General features: G+C 40.4%; 1 protein-coding gene across 2 annotated transcripts in view; it reads left to right on the forward strand.

Moving 5' to 3' along the window:
- efnb1 (ephrin-B1) overlaps nt 1-13,585 on the forward strand; it is a 186,824-nt gene extending 173,239 nt beyond the window's left edge. Inside the window, exons 3-5 of one of the 2 annotated variants that reach the window (XM_080187505.1) lie at nt 77-169; nt 3,767-3,898; nt 7,622-13,585. In XM_080187505.1, the coding sequence (XP_080043631.1) occupies nt 77-169; nt 3,767-3,898; nt 7,622-8,007 (611 nt within the window). In that variant the 3' untranslated portion in view covers nt 8,008-13,585. The remainder of the gene's footprint in view (nt 1-76; nt 170-3,766; nt 3,899-7,621) is intronic. The other variant, XM_080187506.1, reaches the window with a different exon arrangement.
- The last annotated feature ends 6,591 nt before the right edge of the window (nt 13,586-20,176 follow it).

Here is a 20,176-nt window from a genome sequence, read left to right on the forward strand (position 1 = left end):
CTCCTGCATTTGTAAGCCTTGCTCTGTACCTAATCACTGAATGGGACAATAATATTGAGTTTTTCCTCTCATACAGCTACTTCCAATGGGTCGTATGAAGGTTTGGAGAACAGAAATGGTGGTGTATGCAAAACACGATCCATGAAGATAGTTATGAAAGTTGGACAAGGTAAAGTGGATATCTGCCCTAATCCATTACATGTTCCTGAAATATATCACTAAAATCGCAGCTGTCTGCAATATGATCTGCTGAGGTTCCAAACTTCATTACTGATTTTGGCTTTGGTGCGCTGGGAAAAGCCTCTGTAAACTGAAGAGTTAATATGCCAGGGCATGAATGCTCAACAAAGAGAAATGTTTGGGCCTTTCTCTTACCCTCCGCGCCATTGCCACCATGCAAACTCAACACACGGTCTATTCAGGTTCGGTCCTAAAGCTGAGAATCTTTATTCTGTGCAGAATCCTAGAATTGGCAAAAACACAATATTATCCTGTGCAGTAGCATTGTTGAGTCAATGCTTTAGTGGTACTATAATCTCTGTTGACACATTCACATGCGCACATCTAATTTCTTGGATGCTATTTATGCCTTTAAATCCACATGTGTCTGATTTCTCCTGTCTAGCTATCTAGGTGCAACTGACTTTTTTGCCTGTCAGTCCATTTATTGGGATTTTTCTTGTGCATGTATGTGGCTGAGCAGATGTCTATGGATGGGAATTTCTGACCCTGCCCACCACCAGGATCATCCAGTCGCGCTAAAGGCCAAAGAATGTTTGGCTGGGTTGCTGAATCTCCCGTAGCGGGCCCCACCACAATGGAGCCGGAACGTCCCAGCCTTTGCCTATCTGCTTGCCCACCTGTCTGACTCATCTGTGTATGATTCTGTTTCCATTTTTCCATTTGCGCCTATGTCTTTCAATGACTATGCATTATCTTTCTATCTGGATATCACCGTGTCTGCCTGCCTTTTAAAATGCTATCTCAACTATTTGCTCTGAATCAAAATAGTTGGTTTTACATTGCTCCCAGCTCAATCGCTCCAGTAATGTGCCAGATTCGGAAAGGAGTTTGTATGATTTTAGTCTGTGGCCTGCTATGCTGGTATTCACATTAATGCTGAAGGTGAAATGCTGATGACATTCAGGTACAAATCAAACGAGAAAGCTATCTGAAGCCAGAATTTAGTGGCTCCTTAGTGCCTACCGAGAATGAATTTTAAAAATATTTTGGCTTCATTTCCCTGAAGGTACACCCCTTGCTGGGACATAGTTCCATGGGTATTAACTATTGTCTAACACCTCACTCAATGCACTTTCCAGTAGGGATTTTTGGAGATAAATCACAGGAGCAGGAACCTTGCTGATTTTCCTTTCATTAACCCAAGGGTATGGTGGCTAATTGTTACCCTAACTAAATTTGTGTATCACTCCTCTTCCTTAATTTGTGTAGGGGATTGGTTTGCAGGGAAAAGCACAGATGTGGGGCCCGGGGGGGGCAGTGGGCGGAATGTGGGGAAACGAGGGAATGTGAATTTTGAAAACAGGTTAAAAAAAAGTTTCTAGCTGTTACCTGATTATCAGCCTATGTGTTGCTGATACTTTGTAATTTCAGAGAGAGAGCATGCACGTAGACAGGGATACACTTCTAGGAACCAATCACCAAACAGAACACTTAGCATTTGCAAATATTTCTGAGAGAGCTACAGAATAATGCCACCATAGTTACAGTGCCCCCAGCCAATGCCCTCACCTACCCTTGCTCCCTGTGAAGCAAACCACAAATTCAACTCTGAGCATTCTTCTAATTCCCAGGTTTTTCTCATCGTGATGCAAGATCGAAAAGACAAATCACAACACCCCTGCTATTGTGCTGCCTGACATCAGGACATTCCTAGTACTGCCAAAGCCCAGGGCTATTGCTCTATGCTACCAAAGCACAGAACTAACTGCCTCAGTAGACATAATTTTTAAATGGTTGCTCTCGTGACAAGGCTGCATCTACTGCTTATCTATAATTACTGTCAGAATTTGGTGTTTGGCCGGCTTAAAGTGTTACAGCCTTTGTCCTGATACTTTCCTCATGATAACATTGAGTAGAGGATTCCTGAAATTTTGATCCAGCAATGATAAACAAATAGCTGCATACATCCTGATCTGGACATTGTGTGATATTGCTGTTTATCCTGCTCAGTGGAAATGCAGTCCAAGTTAGCCTGGTGTACAGTTTATCCTACAGATAATACATTGCGTCGCCTCAAATCAGCGATGGAGGTGGCAGGGGGAGAAGGGGAGGTTGGTTGGAGGTTGTGGGGGAGAAAGGTGCATTATTGAGTCCAGTCAGAGAGACACCAAGCAAGCAAACTACTTTTTACTGGATTGTATTGAGTTTCTTGAGTGTTGTCAAAGCTGCACCCATTCAGCTGAATGGTGAATATTCAATTGAACTCTCAACTAGAGCTATTTTGAGGAGAACTTCTGAGGGGTCGGGGGGGTGAGCTCATCCTGAAATGCCCGAAGTTGGTGGCAGGCTAAGTCTCTGGTCAGTTGTTACCCCCAGCCTGTTGATGCACTGATTCAGTCAGTGGCGCCGTTGAAGATCAGGAAGAGGCGATTGACCATTATTAAAGATGGTTATTAACAGGTAACAAAGTGGTATGAATGTTAACAGCCACTGCTCAGGCTTAACTGGATATTATCAACTGATGTGGGATTCATCATTCATATCTCCCTCGATAATGGAGATAAACACTGTAGAATCAAGAGTTAGCAGCCCACTCCTCACCTTATAGTGAAGGTAAGGTCAGTAATGAAACAGTTGAAGATGATTGGGTCAAGGACATCATACAGAGAAACTCTTGTTCTGGGGTCTTTGGACTGGATGATTGGAACATAGGATTCTGTCAGCCTTGCTTCTATTTTTTGATCTTTCTACTGACCTCAGTCTTGCTAGTTCTCCTTGGTGCTGTACTGTCAAATGCTGCTATGATGTTGAGGGAATTCATGCGCCTCTTGGTGCCACAGAAACATTTTCAGCTGATGTCAGGCCTGCCCCCACAACCCCTATGATTACCAACCCCCAATCCTCGAAGATAAAACTTGTTCTCTTCTCAGCGTTGGATCCTCTGGAAATCCGCACCCCTTGACCAGCGAGCTGCCTGTGCTATTAAAATATAGTCTAGACCTAAAGACAGCTCCAAGCTCTCAACAGGAACTGCAGTTGGTCTCCTAGTGTGGAAAGTAGGCAGAGAGGGAAAGAACCTGATGGTGGTCCATGAGGCTGAAAAACGTATTGGGAATATGGAGATTAGAATGCTTTTACTAAAGCATGTGTCAGGTTTTTACCTTAAAATGGTTACACTATTTACAATGTAGTAATACATGCCTGGGCTATGATGAAAGGCTAGTGCATTACCAAGTTTCCAAATCATTGGTTTTGAATCACCGTTTTTACTTTTGGCAGTATCCTGTCCTTATTCCACTCTTTCATGTAACCAGACAACTTCTTGATCAATTAAAAAGATGTGAACACACCTTGTCCATCGAGGAGGACCCGATATTCCTTTCAAATTTCCTATCCCTACCTCTGTGTTGGCATTACCAGAATCAAAAGCTTACTGCTTTTCAACTCAGCACTGATACTATGTGCTCCTGCCTTAGTCTTTACCTTTGAAACCTTGATGTTAACCAACAACTCTGCACTGATCCAGACACTACCGTACCAAACAGCTGGTGCAGTCAGTAATTTCCATCTCCCTTCCATCCAGATCCAAACACAAGACCAACGCTGAACGAGAAGAGCCCTACAAGCGCACCAGGTAAAGGCCAAGACAACACAGTGAAGAGCGTTATCTCCCTCTGGAAAGAGACATCATCAGAAGATAAATCTGGGAACACAGGTGAGGAAGAGAGAGCTTGCTAGGATATCTTTCCATAATTCTGCTTCCTGAAGTTAATGATGTTAGGATGATGCCAGAGGCTGGTAATTACATTGGACTGTCACTCCTGAATCCTGGGGTTTACTTGCAACCCAGACTGACAGAATAAAAAGGAGTAATTTTCTGACTTCATGCTCCTGGAAGACAGCCCAATTTTCTAACCATTAACTTTAGTGGTCCTGGAATTGTACAGGGTACACATCTAAATTTTTGGTATGCAATTCCAAAATCGTTTAGTATGGATTAAGAAAATTTCCAAAGCCTCCTTTGTTGGCTTCGTAGGTTCCCATGTTAAATCATTCTGAGCATTCAGTCCAGTTCCTGATAGGTCTAGGCTGAAGCAAAAAAGGGTCTGGTTTCAGCACATGCCAGGGCTAAGTTGTCAATTTCATTCTGAGAGGGCTCAGGTTGTCTGGTGTGAGAAAGGGCAGGAACATGATATGTTGGTACAGGGGAGTATTTTTCTGAAGGGGCTGTAGTTCACTTTTGGGGGCAAATTTGAGAGGGTTTTACTCTGTGACTTATCTGTGCTTAATTACACTGGGATTGCCAGTTGGGATGATAGAAAGAGTCTAATTTTGAGGTGTAAAATGGAAAGTGTTTCGATTCCCAGCAGTAACATCCTACACCATGATTAGGATAATTCTAAAAGGAAAATGTAATTCTCTCTTCCTCGAAAAGGTTTGTGAATCCATCAGCCTTCATAACTGGATCTGTACCCTTCCACACTGAATCTGAACAGACGCTTTTATTATCCCAAGGATTCCCTGTGTGGAAGAGGAGACATAGTTTCAAAATAAGGAACACATCCTTTAGGACTGCGATGAGGAGGAATTTCTTCCTGCAGAGGGTGGTGAATCTTTGAAATTCTCTACCCGAGGGCTGTGGAATCCCAATCATTGAGTACGTTCAAGACAGAGATCACTAGATTTCTGTACGTTAAATACATCAAGGAAAACAGGGACTGTTCAGAAAAATGATGTTGAAGTAGAAGATCAGCCATGACCTCATTAAATGATGGAGTAGGCTGGAAGAGCTGAATGGCCTACTCCTGCTCTAATTTCTTATATCCCTATGTTCTAGTGAGTAGGCCCCAGGATGAAATTTCATGTTGATCATCTGGGAATGAAGCATTGCATTGGCTCAATGCAGAAAGGAAAATCCGGTGGGAAGTTTTCACACAACCTGCTGGACATTCTTTCTGTTGGATTCAATGAAATGAAAACCAGTGAGCTTATATTAGGGGCAGCGATCTTCCCTGTGCTTCAACCAGGTAATTCTTAGCATTCAAGCAATAGAATGAAATCTGACTGAAAGCGCTGCCACCAGCAAGGTGAGTCTCTGAGTAATGGAAGAAGCTGTGCCAATCAAATGTTTCATGGTGCACATCCAGGTCTTTGCTACCATTGCCCAGTGAATCATCCTGCAGATGCTTTGCTCTGTGTGATTGTTCTTGGTGTGTGAACCTAGATAGAGAGTAACAACAAGTTCACACAAAGATCACCTGTTTCATCAGCAGCTACTCAGTAGTGATCAGGAGTCAGAATCCTGGCTCATTTGGGGTCATGTTTCCTGCCCCTCACACCAAGGCACTGAAACCAATTCTAGATCTCCAACCTCCATCAAGGCTCAGGTCATTTAGCTCAGGCAAGACAGAGCATTAAAGCTTATCATGGAGTCATACAGTGCCGAAATGGTCCTTTGACCTATCAAGTCTGCACTCACAATAACTACTGGAGGCTGTCATAATAAACCAGGTTGAATTAAATTCAACTTGGATCCAAATAAAAAGGAGGACAGTTGTGTGATAATGTCAGATTTAAATTGAGTCAAACTTGAGTTCATACAGTATATTGAAAGCTTCCTCACTGATAGATATTTCCAGGTATTGATTCAGTAGCACCCTGCTTCTTGGCATTAAACAAGTCAACGATAATAACACAATCTAAAGGGAAAACATTCCAGAGATAAATAATACTAATTATGAGCTTAACTGTTGGTATTGTCTGTGTGTTATTCGTCTCATACTGCTGTCTCTCTTTCTCTCACCCTCTCTGATTCACACGTAACTAATACTGAATCATTCCTCACAAGCTTTCTTGGATTTCATTTTGATTTTCTTGGGTTTTCTTTTCTCTGTGGTGCTGGAGCTTTTTTTATGCCTAATTAAGTTTTGCTTTTGTGAGTTTAATAAAGACACTCAGACTTTTGATAGCAGCGCTTGGTAAATCACTCGTTGGGTGATTTTTGTGTGATGTGGTTTGGTGCCACAATCCCAGCATGTTCTAACGCTGCTTGGCATTTGCAGGACTGGTACTAGTGTTTCCTTCCCACCCCCATAACCATAGCGGTATGCCTAATTCCTGCTGTGTACCTCCATCACAACAGCTAAGCAGCAACATTTAATCATTTCTCCTAACTTTTAACCAGCTCAGTTGTGATTAGAATAATTTTACCACTCTAGGGCTTTGTGCATTTACATGCTTTTTGGGGCAGCTAAAAATAGGTGCCTTTTAATACATTGTTATGAGCAGAGATGTTGCATTGTGCAGCGATTTTTAAAGGAAGGTGGGGGCGGAATAGAATGCATTACTTAACGATCTCAGTTTTCTATTTCATAATGACCTTCTATTAATAGGATAGATTGGAAAGGCTGGGCGTGTTCCCACTGCAGTTTAGCAGTGGAGTTCAGAAGAGTGAGGGGTGACTTGATTGAAATATATAAGATCCTGAATGGTCTTGACAAAGCAGATGTTGAAGGATGTTTCCTCTTGTTGGTAGTCCAGAACTAGGGGGCACTGTTTTAAAATTAGGGGTCACCATTATAGAACAAAGACAAGGAGGTTTTTTTCTCTCAAAGGCTGTGCGACTTTGGAATTCGCTGCCTGAGAAGGCGGTGGAAGAGTGATCACTGAATATTATTAAGGCAGAGGCTGATAGTTCTTCTTCAGCAAGGGAATCTAGTTCTTGAGAGCAGCTGGGCAATATGAAACTCAACACAAAACAAATCAACCATGATCTTATTGAATGGTGGAGCAGTATCAAGGGGCCAAATCGTTTACTTCTGTTCCTTTATTGTATGTTCATACTATGTGGCTTGTAATTAGATGTAGTGAATTCAGCTGGATCAAAAATATTCAACAAGGGTGCCAGGTTAGGATCATGTGTTAGAACACCAGTATACTGTTCATATATGATACGGTGTGATGAGATGTGCAACACCCTAAGCCTTCTCTACCTGCTGAGCCACAATGGGAGTCTTGAGCCAGGTGTAAGCCACATTCTTATAGCAAGGACACATAATCACAGGAATGTCAGTTATAGCTCCTCGAATGTCACGAGATACTAGCAAAAACAACACCAAGTTCAGATACAGGGTGACCAACCCATGCTGCTCTGTTGGGTGTGGTTTGTGCAGGAAACTTGGAAAACAGAAAGAAAAACATTTGAAAAGGATATAACCTGCTGCTTGCCAAAAAGATTCAATAGTGAACAGCAATCAACAACACTGTATCTTTGACATTTATGACATCATCACCACTTCAAGAGGCCCAAAGCAAACAAGCAGTTTGGTCAATTTTCTTCTTGACATGATAGTAACTAATCTTATGATGCCTTTTGAGTTGAACTGGAGTTTGGTTCAGAAGTGGAAAGTTCACTAATTCTTCTCTTCTTTTTCAACAGCTACTGATAGTCAGATTAAAGACAAACTGAACAAGAACGAGGGGATCTTTGGCTCCAAAATGGCACTCTTTGCTGCAATTGGAGCAGGTTGCATCATCTTTATCCTCATCATCATCTTCCTCGTGGTCCTCTTAATAAAGTTCAGAAAGCGACACAGGAAGAGTTCCCAGCAGAGGTCAGCCGTCCTTTCCCTCAACACACTGGCCAGCCCAAAGTGTAGTGGAAATAGTGGCTCGGAACCCAGTGACATCATAATCCCGCTGAGGACTAATGATAACAACTACTGTCCTCACTATGAAAAAGTTAGCGGTGACTATGGCCATCCAGTGTACATTGTTCAAGAGATGCCTCCACAGAGCCCTGCAAACATCTACTACAAAGTTTGACAGCCAGGAAAATATGAGCGAATTCTGAGTGTCGTCTGGCCTATTTCATGATATCTAAATCTTCTCCTGACATGTACAGACTCCCCATTATACAAAGTGTCTTTGGGAGAATATAGATAAAATTGACAGTGGCCAGCAAGAAAGATTTCAGTATTAAGTTCAGCAAACTTATGTTTTAAGAGAAAAAAAAATGAAAAAAAAAGAAAATTGGAAGATGACTTTTTCTTTGCAACCAAGGAGGCTGAAGAATTAATGTTTGTGATGGGCTCAGGTCTATCCACCGCCTTTTCTCTCTTTTCCGTACAGCTATTCCCTCAGTTAAAGGCTTGAAATAGGGAGGAACACACCACTCATCCCTCCCTCTTCTATCTTCCATTTTGCAAGTGCAAGAAAGATTTGAAAAGCACCAAGAGGTTGAGAGTCTCCAATTTGAATTTGTGAGGCGAAGCCACAGTTCAGATGCAAAACTAGGGACACCTCCAAACAGACAATGAAAAAGACTGAGGATTATGAAGCAGTTGGTTCTCTGGTAACCCAGGAACCTTTGGACCTGCTTCAAGCCTTTATGAACTCCAACTGCTCAGGGTATGAGACTTGCAACGCAAAACTCTGATTGGGTTGGGTGGGGTGGGAGGGGAAGGACATTTCACATTTACTTTGCTTGCTCATTTCAACTACGCCCCCTCTCACTCGTTTCCCAATATTTGATTAAAAGATAATTTTTTTGTTGTAATGTGATCTATGTAAATTATAAACATACTTATCAATCTATCCTTAGTTTATATACAAATCCAGCCTCCACTTCACCCCAAGTCCTTTTGAAAATATTTTGACAAGAAGTACAACCGAGATTGGCAAAATAATGCTGAGATGGCTGTTGTAACTGGGGGGCATTTGATCGCTAGTTGGTCTTTTTAAGGTAGTTAATGTCCAGCCTATGATTTGTACCTATCATTTTGAGGTTTGCCTTGATTGGCTTGGGCTTGCCTGGTGAGGAATGCAAGGATCGATCACCTTACAGCAGTGCAGTATATGTTAAAGGTGGCAAACTAGTCCAGATCTGCCGTTCAGACCAAGAAAATACAAAAGACAGAACAAAATGTAATTTGGCTTTTCATATAGTGTAAAGCAGAGAGATGGCAGGACAATTTTCAGGAGAGAGATAAGTGTTTATTTTCTCCCAGGGAAAATTGCAGGTCCATGATGCTAAATGTTGCTGTAGGGTGCAGATATACTGACAGACTATCCAGACAGGGGTGGACTTCTGATGCTGAAACTGCTAGCAGAAGTCAGGATGGACAGGCATTGATCTTACAGACAAGTTTGAGAGTGTGTTCTACATGGCCTTTCAGAACATGTTGTAGATAGATGAGGATTTTCATTATTTAAGATGATATGAAATGCCTCCAACTGATGGGGTGGAGGAAATTTTATCAGTCATGGTTTTATACAGATTCATTGGGAAGGGGAATTCTTTCCTTACTTTTAGTCAAGTGGACCTGAGTATTTGCAAGTGTGCACCTACCAGCAAGGGCTGGACCAGTTCTGCTGGTTTCTTGCAGTTTACAGTGGAGGCTGCTTATAACCCTCAGCTTATTCACTGAAATAATTTTCTGGTGCGCCACTGTTTAATGACTCAGTGGGCTGTTCAGTTTCACTCTTTGAAATTGATTTATTCTTCTTTCCATCCCCCCCATCATTTGATGAAGCTTAATGTCATACAGAAAAAAATAAATAAAATATCACCTTGTCCATCAAACATCTCTCTCTTTCTCTCTGTTACAACTTTGTGATCTCTCTCAGTTTACCGAACTACTGTAAATCAACTGCCCTCTGTATTTAATCCTTTCATTCCTCCTACATTTCAAATGTCGAATCCTCGACACACTTGCTCCTCCCTGCATCCTAATTCTGATGGACCCAAGACCTATAGCACTATTTTGTATTCCCATTTATTGGTTTAAGGAACTAAATGGTGGAACTTATTTCCTCTCTGTTTACCCTGTCTCTGACAATCAATACACCTCAGCTTGGTGTTAACCTAATCACTCCTTCCTTATTTATCATAGCATCATTCCTCCTCTTTGCAACCTGGGCCTTTATACCTAGGTCTCCTAGTACAGGTGCAGTGTCTGAAATCCAGCTATCCAAAAACTGGAATTGTCCAAATACTGGACATTTTTTCTCAGGTGCGGTTCCCAGATCAGAGTAAATGCGGGAATGAAGAGACCATACTTGGGCTGATCCTGGAGGACAGAATCAGCCAGAGTTGTGTGCACACAGGACCCTGAGTCCATTACAGTGCTTTAAGGTCTCCCTGTTCTCTAGACACAAAACTGCAGCTATTCTGCTGGCAGAGTCATTCTGATTGCAACATTTTTTAGCTACTTTCGGATTAAAGGATCAAAAATCAACCATTTCTCTCAGTTGCCATTTTTGCAATCCAAGCGAATGTTCTTTTCTTGCAAGAATTCACTCCACTGTAATAGTAATAGATTTTTTTTAAATGCCCAATCAAATTTTAAATCTTCATTATTTCTGCCCTTGATGGTGATGGGGACTTGCAGCATGCAAGCACTCCCCGTTCCCTGATCTACAACCAAATTATTTTTATGACATTAATGATCAGTACAGAGTTTGCCTCTATGTGAAGGAGATGGTACCAAATTGCCAGAAAATATGAAATCTGGCGTGGTCTCGGTGCCAAATATACTGTATTTGGGACATTGTAGCTGCAATAAAAGAACACAAAGAGCTTTTCAAAACATCAGTGAAAACTTAAGCCCTTTCCTGAGCAGTGATTCCAGGCTGTTGTAAGTCATTCCAGCTCACCCAGCTATCATCATTGTATTCTGGTTTGCCATGGTAGACATTGCAAGACCTTTGAGGTGAGATGGACTGAGTTGGTAAGGTTAAATTGATTGTGGTTATATGAATGCTTTGAATCCATGCTGACCTCCCAGTTGCTTGTGTCGTATTTTCTCTCCAGCATGCTTTCACCTCAATCCATCAATAACAAGCTTCTAAGGTGTCATAATCAAGGTGGATGTTGGGTGTCCGACAGAAGGTCTCCATATAAAACAGTCTATCTTTTTCCTTCCAGACCGACCAGGAATGCATTTCCAAAATTTTCTGTTTTCAGTTTTAGCCCCCTCTTTCAGTTTTAATCTTATCTTCATGCTCATTTATTTGAGAAATTTGACAATATCCAACAGAACAGACTTGTAGTAACAAAATAACATCCAAGCAACATAAGAAAATTGAACAAATGGGATCAATGAAATGACAGTGCACATAACAATATTGTCTGTACAACAACAGCAATGGGACCAGTCAAGATATTAAAACCTGAACAGCATTAAACTGTATGAGAGGAGAAAAAAGCCTTAATGGATGATAAAGGGCCAACAATAGGCAAAAAAACCCCTTCTTTCAACTTCCCTTCCTCCCCTGAAGAAACTGACAAACCTTTTTACAAATGCTGTGAATGATTCAGTGATATATGAGAATAAAGAAGGACAAAGTACCATAGAATTTAGCTCAAGGCATTGAGATTACCAAGGGGTTTGCTGATAAGCAAACGATTTCAGTTAATATACTTGGTAAAGCACTCCAATGATCATCTCTCTCTAAAAATGATATTCAGGCAGCAGAGTCAGCATTTCTTGCAACAAAAACAAAAAAATTCTGGAAGAACTCGGTAGGTCTGGCAACGTCTACTGGGACAGAAGCAGAGTTTCCAATCTGTGACTTTTCATCAGAACTGGTGAAAGGCCATCAGGCTGAGGTGTTGGACTCTAACATCAAAACAGAAAATGTTGGAAGTACTCAGGAGGTCAGCTAGCATCAGTGGAGAGAGGAAAAGATTTACAACATCCTTAGTATTTTGCTTTCATATCTCTGCTTCATACAGTGGGCTAAAAATGGACTAAGTCTCTCACCTAGAGAAGCCTGAAAAAGTGAACCATTTTCAAAAGTCTTTAGAAGTTGCAACACAAATAGGAATTATTCTGTAAAACACTACCATGTGCACATTTCAGTCATATTTAATCTTGTGGAGCTGATGTTTGAGTAGGGTTTTGAAATGCAGCCAGGATACAGGCTCTGGAATGGATAATGTCTGCTCTCTGAATCAGTTTCAGATAAAAGCTTGTTTTGAGAACTCTTGATTGCTAACAGGTTTGAAAAAGGTTTCCACACTACTCTGCTTCCTGTCCTACTAAGATTAAATTCTTATAGGTCCATTTGTTTCAAGACTGGTGATTGGCCGAATGACAAAATTTCAGTGGATCAAAAAAAATTAATGAAACACACTTTCCATACAAACATAACCAATATATGATAGTATACGTAAAGGACCAGCTGTATGACGTATATACACAGCATTGCCATACGCAACCAAAGATACACCCATGTGCATACAGGTACATGCAGCATACATTTCTACAGATTCATACACACACATGTACAATTGATAGATACACAGTTGAAGACCGTGAACACAGATAGATATGAACCATAGATGGGCATAGGTGTACACCCTTACCTGCACATGCAAGTGGACATTGCATACACACACATACACACACACAGATTGAGGGAATGTTTGCAGTTCATACTGGGTGGATGCACTATGCCCACTCTGAAAATTGCCCTCCTCCCTCAATATCTTCAACACCCAGCCAACATTCAAATGTACAATTACAAATACAGTATGTAACGTGGGCAGAACTTTCAACGCTAGAAGGGTGTAAAAATCACAAGTCATATTCTGGTCTGATTTTCCTTTCGATTGAGGATTTGCAACTGCCCATTTTATGGACCCGACATCTAAAATAAAGTAACTGGGTATTACCCTTACAAATTCACACTTAATTTCACTGGTTCAGACCATGTTATCCCTTAATTCAACAGTGTTATCTGCTGTCTCAACTGTGTGACCCATCACGTGCTCTTATCAGGTGACAGTGAAACATTCCCCACAGTCCCCTTCATTCTAAACACTTTAAATTATTTTGTAAGTAAATGTTGGATCTCCCAATCCCAGGCTGTGTAACAAGTCACTGGGGAATAGACCCATGCAACTCATTCATGATCCATTCAGCTATTTGTGACTCTCCATCCTGTGAGGGACATCACCTACTGTCCAATTAGCATTGTTGACAATTGAGCTAAGATTAGGAATTCACTGTAAAAACAGATGTTTTTGCTACATAAGTTTATCCCAAAGGTGATTGTATAGTTGGACAAGACCTCTACTAATTTTTAGTTTGTTTTTGGCTGTGACAGGGCAGTTTCTAGATTCCAAATCACTCCCTTAAATATTACAAATGCATGGATGTTAGTCCTATATGCTCTGTCTACTTTCCCTGCATTAGAATGAAAACTCATTGCATCATCTTCTACTCTGATTTATCCTTTCCCAGGATCTGGGGAGGTAAGAAGTTCATTTTTTCCTGTCTTTTCTTCTTTCTCCAGTCCTCAAACTCTTACAAGCTCGTAAGAAGTCTTACTACACCAGGTTAAGGTCCAACAAGCTTATTTGGTATCATGAGCTTTCAGAGTGCCGCTCCTTCATCAGGTGAGTGGAGTGATCTCCAAGAACTGTTTGTGAACTCGCCACTCATCTGATGAAGGAGCAGTGCTCTGAAAGCTTGTGATGCCAAATAAACCTGTTGGACTTTAACCTGGTGTTGTGAGGCTTCTCACTGTGCCTACTCCAGTCCAACGCAGGCACCTCTACATCATCTTACAACCTAAGCTTAGTACCACTAGCTCTAACATTATTTTCTCATATTGCCTACTCATTCTAAGCTTTCTGGTATCCAGAAATCTGGGTATTGGCCTTTCACCAAGGTTTTCCAAGAAAATGAGTGTTTGAGTGTAAGCATCCACATCAGTAGCTAGACAGGACAGTTGAGCAGAAGCCCTAAGGTGCTCTTGTGCCTTTATGTGCTCAACAGTAATAAGGTAGGCTTACTAAAGCCCAACTGCTGTCAACACTCAGTACACTAAAATTAATTTGTTAGGACAGAGCATGAGATGAAGTACTCCTTTGATTCTTCCTCCCATGCTCAGTAACATTGTGGTGTCATATTAAATAGGTCAGGAGCCATGACCTGCTCCTGAAAGGGGAGACCCAGACAATGCAGAGTCAACTGTAAGTTTAAAGATAATTTTTGCCATCAGATGCGAACAGTCAAGATGACAGTGTATATAGTCCATTCAGCAATGATGTGGGAGGATGCAACAATGTCATTAAACCTATACACTGCTAGCAACATTCTTTTGCTTAATTTTCTCCTCGTCTCTCCTAAAACTGTTACCTCTGGCTGTGGTATCATCAATGTTGACCCAAGTGTATACACTTCACCTGTGAATGTAATTAGCTATTTGAATATGTTGAGTATAGTAGCTGAAGCTTATAGAAAGAGTCACTAGACAATAATCCAGAGAAGGCATCAGACCAATATTTTTTCTTCTTCCAAACTGAATTCATCAAACTCAACACAGATGAGGAATTGAACTTCAGTCTCTATCAAATTGAGTGTTATATTTATCCAGTAACCATTGGAACACCAACTTTGTTCTATACATTTAGAATTTCCAGCCATATTACTGGGGCTTCCTTCCCTTTGTCTTCACCCCATAGGCCAACTGAAAGTATATCTAAGTTACCTATTCTAATTCATGACAATTACAGAACATATGTATGGAAAACGGGGAAGAGAAGTCTAAACATTTGTCCAAAGTCTTAGGCATTTGACGAAAGGCCAAAGCCCATAGTTCGAGACAACGCAAAGCTTGAAAGGAAATAGCTAAGAAATATAATTAGAACATGATGATCGGTTGAAAATTGCTTATATATTGAAACACAATACTAAATGAATTGGACAGATTCATTGGATGTGAGGATGATGAGGGTACAGAAACGTGGTGAAGGTTTGCAGAGGCAGGTGAATTGGAAGTTTCCCAATGTGTGGCCATAGTGATTTTGGTACACTTAATGCCCTTTTTGGCAATGTCATGGGATATAAAGATACTTCAGTTGGCATTCTCATTCTGTCGTTACATGAAGAACTGGAAACTTGCCATCGTTGATACGAGCCCCAGTCACCAACACAAACTGAAATCTAATCATCTCAATGAACCCATATTACATCAAAAATACATTCCTGTCAGTGAATCTCACAATCAGCTTCAAATATCTTGCTACTTTGGATAATGAGAAAACAATCCATAACTTTATCCAAACTTCCAATTTGATTCCAGCCTATAAATTATTCCTGTCTATGTATATACCATCAGAACACCTTGATCAAATGTTACGTTGTAACATTGGGTATCTGTGTATCTGTTCAATATAAAATCTATTCAAGCCCTTCAATCTGATTCACTCTGCAACAAACTCCAAGGCATTGGTTATTCTGTGTATAAATACCTGAACCTCTTGATTAAATTTCAACTTGTATTTCACTTCCCTTTATTTTCTGTTTACATCATGGGTGATTCCATGGGTGCTTTATTTCAGATTGTTCCATTTATACCTGGAAGTGATTTTCGTCTTGGGTCATTTAGACATGGTGAGGATAGCGTTGATGAACATTACTGACCCTTTCTTGACATTGACTTCTAGTATGTAATACCCACCAAGTCGCACATAACTAAGTTATTATATCCAAAGATCCACAGTTCCTGATTAATTAAATGAATGGACTGATGATGTTAAGAATCATGTAATCCTTTGAACACTGTATTTTGGACCTCTGGATTGTGTCATGCTCTATTTATTTCATTTTCTGTTGTGAGTAGTGGGTCGGCTTTCCTGATAGCTGCATACTCTTAATTTTGGTACCATCCTTAGAATAATTTTTTACATTTTCTCCAGTGCTTAGTAGTAGGGAGACCAGAACCATACTTAGTACTGGAAGTGTGGTCTAGTTGTGGTTCTATATAAATTTGACATTACCTTTCTGCTTTTGTATTCTGTTTCTCCCAGAAATAACCTGCAGTAAATTTGTTTGTACTCTTTATGACATTATCATAGAAAACAATCTTACAGCACAGGAAACATGTAGTCAATATGTACATCCTCCTTTATTTTGGTGCAGTTCTTTCACATTGTTTGCCACACTGCCCAATTTGTAAAGTTCAGCATTATACCTTCCAAATCATTCCCAGCACTCCCATTGATGCAATGTTTCTGCATTGCATTGACCTCCTGCAGAGCTGTGACATTTTTAGGAAATATGGCCTTTAGACAAAGCCAGTGGAGGTATATCACTAGAGTTCAGTTGTGGATGGGGAGGGGAGAATCGCAGTGTGTTAATTATCCCTTTTCATTAAATATAAAGGAGTAAGAGGTTCATTGCTTGATGTAGCAACATTGTAATACGAAAAAGCGAATCTTCATGAACACATTTACACTGTCACTATACATAGAAAGTAGAGGAATTCTTACCTATGCTGTTTAGATCAGAACAAAGGTGCATATAGAGAGAAATGCATACTCAACAGGGGATAATGTTGCAGTGTACTTCACATTGCTTATGAAAACTCCAAACACAAATCTATCAATCAGCCACACTTCACTCTGCTTCTGAGTCTAAACCTCACTGCTTTTATGTTTTAAATATTAATAAAATATTGTACTGAATTTTGACTGAAAGGAGTATTCTTTTTCATTTTATCCACAAGAGGTCTTCACTTACAAATAATAAACAACAAAACAATCATTCCAAAACTGATATTCTGTTACTTATAATTGCACAAACAGAATTTGATTAAGTTTTATAGATTGGTCGGCCCTAAAAAAGTAAGATTTCATGCTCATGGTCCAGTTGATAGCCCCCAACCCAGAAAGTTGAGGATTCAAGTAACATTCCAGGAATTGTTCTGGTTGTTTGGGTTTTCTATAAATGCATAAGATTTCATGCACTATTTGAAGAAGAACATGATGCTCTTCTGACATCCTGGCAAGTATAATTCCCTTAATCAACATGACTCAAAGTAGATTAATTACTCATTAATTTTACTGTTCCTAGTCGGATTTTGCTGTGCAAAGTGATGGCTGTGTTTGCATACATAAATAAACGTTAGCACATTTCAAATAAATTCATTGTATGTGAAGCATTTTGAGATGTTCCTGAGCTGTGATAAGTTGCCATTTAAATTCAAGTATTTTGACTTCTAATTTCCTACCATGCTTTTGAGTAAGATTCTTTGACACTGTGTTCTCCTTTGCACATCACTTGCTGTACTCTTCCAAAACTCAGTTTCCTCAGAAGATCATTTTTATTTCTCTTGTATCTAGTCCTTGTATGTAAAACTTGTGTAATTTATGCATCAGATAGTCCTGTTGCCAGGCATCCCTATAGTCTCATGAAGCCAATGTCTCTTGCTAGGATTCCAGGAGTTTACAGCAGCTTTTACTCCTCACCCAAGTGACCAATGTCAAAACTGAGTGACAGCAAGTTCTTTGACTGTAGAAGACATCATTACTGAGCACAAATCGGTCCTGCACTAAAACTCCTGGGATCTTAAGCTGATTTCTCAATTTTAAAAAAGTGTCCATTTTGTTGGAACTCATCGGACACTGTGGTAGACAAAGAATTTTGTTTTGCCTTACTGTTCTGTAGCTGAAAACATTTATCCATTTGCTGACCTATACTTAATCCACTATGAAATGACTCCTACAGAGTAACATATTTCAGATATCGAAGCAAATGTGCAGCTATGGAGCATTCCTGTGGCTTGTGTTTGAGTGCTGAATTAACTATTAAATGGGTTATTTGACGAAGTGTTACTGGTTGGATGGTTTATCTGGAGATGATGTCATCCCGATACAAGGCATGGAACAGACTAGTTCTGCATTTGATGGATCCCTTCTATCAAGTCTTCTATTTCCACATTCCATATCCAACTTACCCTCTCGTGGACTATATATACTGAATCCCATTTAATCTCCTGAAGAAAGGTACCAATACTTTCTTCCAGGCACCAAAGATAAATTTTAAATACTCCAGTATATCTCTTTAATCTTATATCCTATATATATGTTTAACTGCTTGTCTTCCTTGGCAAAGCAATTCAATATTTCCAGCCGTTTAGTGACCATCATGTTCCCCACAGTGTTTGATCAATGCTGGTTGTACTTATTCTTTTATGAATCACGATATCAGAACTTTAAACAAACACATATGGTAATTTTATGGTCTTTCGGAGTCTTTTTATTCCAGGTCAGTCTGGTCCTCTACTTTCTCAGTAATCCTTTGAGGGTTGGGAATAATTTATGCCAGGATCCAATATAATTCTATTTAAGAATGCTTAACTTGGTCAAAGATAGCACAGAGATTTATCAAACCCACATTGTAACTATCTTGGGGTTCCTTGATGGAGACAGTGAAAGGGAGCTTTACTCACCATCTAATCCACCACATACAGAACTGATAATGATTGGTGTGTATATACAGATCTGGAAGCCAAACAGCTGCTGCTGTAATTAGTTTAATTATTATTGAGAGGTTCTGAGCAGCTTTTCTGTTGATCTGTAGGATTTCATCAAATATTAATAATATTGATTGATCTGAAAGATGCAGCAGGATACTTCTCATCATTATTCCCTTTGTTGCAAATGAGAAGCTGTGCTGTTTGTGCTCGAGTTAAGATTTTAGGCAGACCGTCAATAAGTAGATTAGTCAGAACTGGCAAGAAAACGTGAATCACTTTGGGGAAGAGAGAGGGAAAACCAATATACCAAGGGGAAAAAAGCAAGCATTTTTATTTTAGCACAGATCAGTTTTTCATCTGACATTTCAAACTTAAAGATTATAGCGCTCTATCAATGCTGAGGCTGCATGAGGTAACCTGCTTCTAGGCAAGTGTGGTACTGAAATGACTGCCAGCAGCTATCTGGAAGTGAGTCTGTATGAGCTACTTCCCATCCAATGTCTGCCCTGAGACCTGCCTCAAAATGGCAGATTTGAAATTGGAAATTCAGGCTAAGAGATTACTGCAGGATCCAACATTATTTCTCCATCCCTTTCTCACTTAATTTCTACAGTGTTAAAATTGTTGAATACAGACCACAGTGCTTAACCTTACTGTAATAATTCCTGTTCATCACTTAAGGGAAAAACAATGGGTGGGATTTTACGGCCTCACTTGTCCCAAAACCATAAAATTCCGCCCGAGGTCAATTCACGTTTCTATCATCTGCCCCTCGCCCATGCCAATGCCTTTAGTGGGCAGGCTGGTAACATTCCAACCAATATGATTATTCACAGGTAACGGCTATACAGAGGCTTGCAGCTTCATGGCTGCAGTCAGCTCCCAAGAAGGTTGTGCAACTTGATCTCCCACCCCTCCACCTCCCCAATAGGTTCTCTGTGATATGTGACCCTTACTCTTCAGAAGGATCCTCAAAGGGAAAAACACCACATCCTCCCCCCCCATCCTTAAATAAAATTTACACAATCCCAGATAATTAAACATATAATACATGAATTTAGTCAATTATGAATTAAGTATTTCAAGGAGCTTCTGAATCTTTGTTGAGCTGCGTGACTCCTCTGTGTCTTTCACAGAATTGCCGTCAGCTGAAACCACAATGACAGGTGCCTCTTCAGGCACAGGCAGTTCAGTTCAATCTGTTTCCGTGGAAACATTGATTGTACCTGCCGCAGGATGACCTGGTACCATTCCCAGATGGCAATTGGCTCCTGGTGGCAGTACTGACTGTTGAAACAACTCTCACTGTCCCAATGGTCTGCAGGTTTCCAAAGAATCCTTCCTTCTCTTCCACTTGAGAAGACAGGGCTCCAGTTTTGGATACGATGACTCCAGGGACCCAACCTGACCAACTTCCAAGCCTCCTCACATACATGGCTTCATCCACTGAAAATGACTGTGTTGACTTAGCTTAATCATGGTTTGTTTTCTGACTGCCTTGGTTGTCCTCTAACCTCCCTGACAAATTTGAAAACATGAGGCTCAGTCTTGTTCTGAAATGAAGATTTATTAGCAACTGTACTGTTATTGATTGTGGAATGATCTAAAAGCCAGCAAATTAGAGCAGCATGCGCCATTGTGCACGCACAGATCTCTCTGTTCTGGAACAATATGTTACAGAGAGATCTGTCACTGCCTCCCACCAGCTATTTCTGTCCTC

The sequence above is a fragment of the Carcharhinus amblyrhynchos genome, chromosome 4 (assembly GCF_965287045.1).
Source record: "Carcharhinus amblyrhynchos chromosome 4, sCarAmb.v2.hapA, whole genome shotgun sequence".
Classification (NCBI taxonomy): Eukaryota; Metazoa; Chordata; class Chondrichthyes; order Carcharhiniformes; family Carcharhinidae; genus Carcharhinus; species Carcharhinus amblyrhynchos.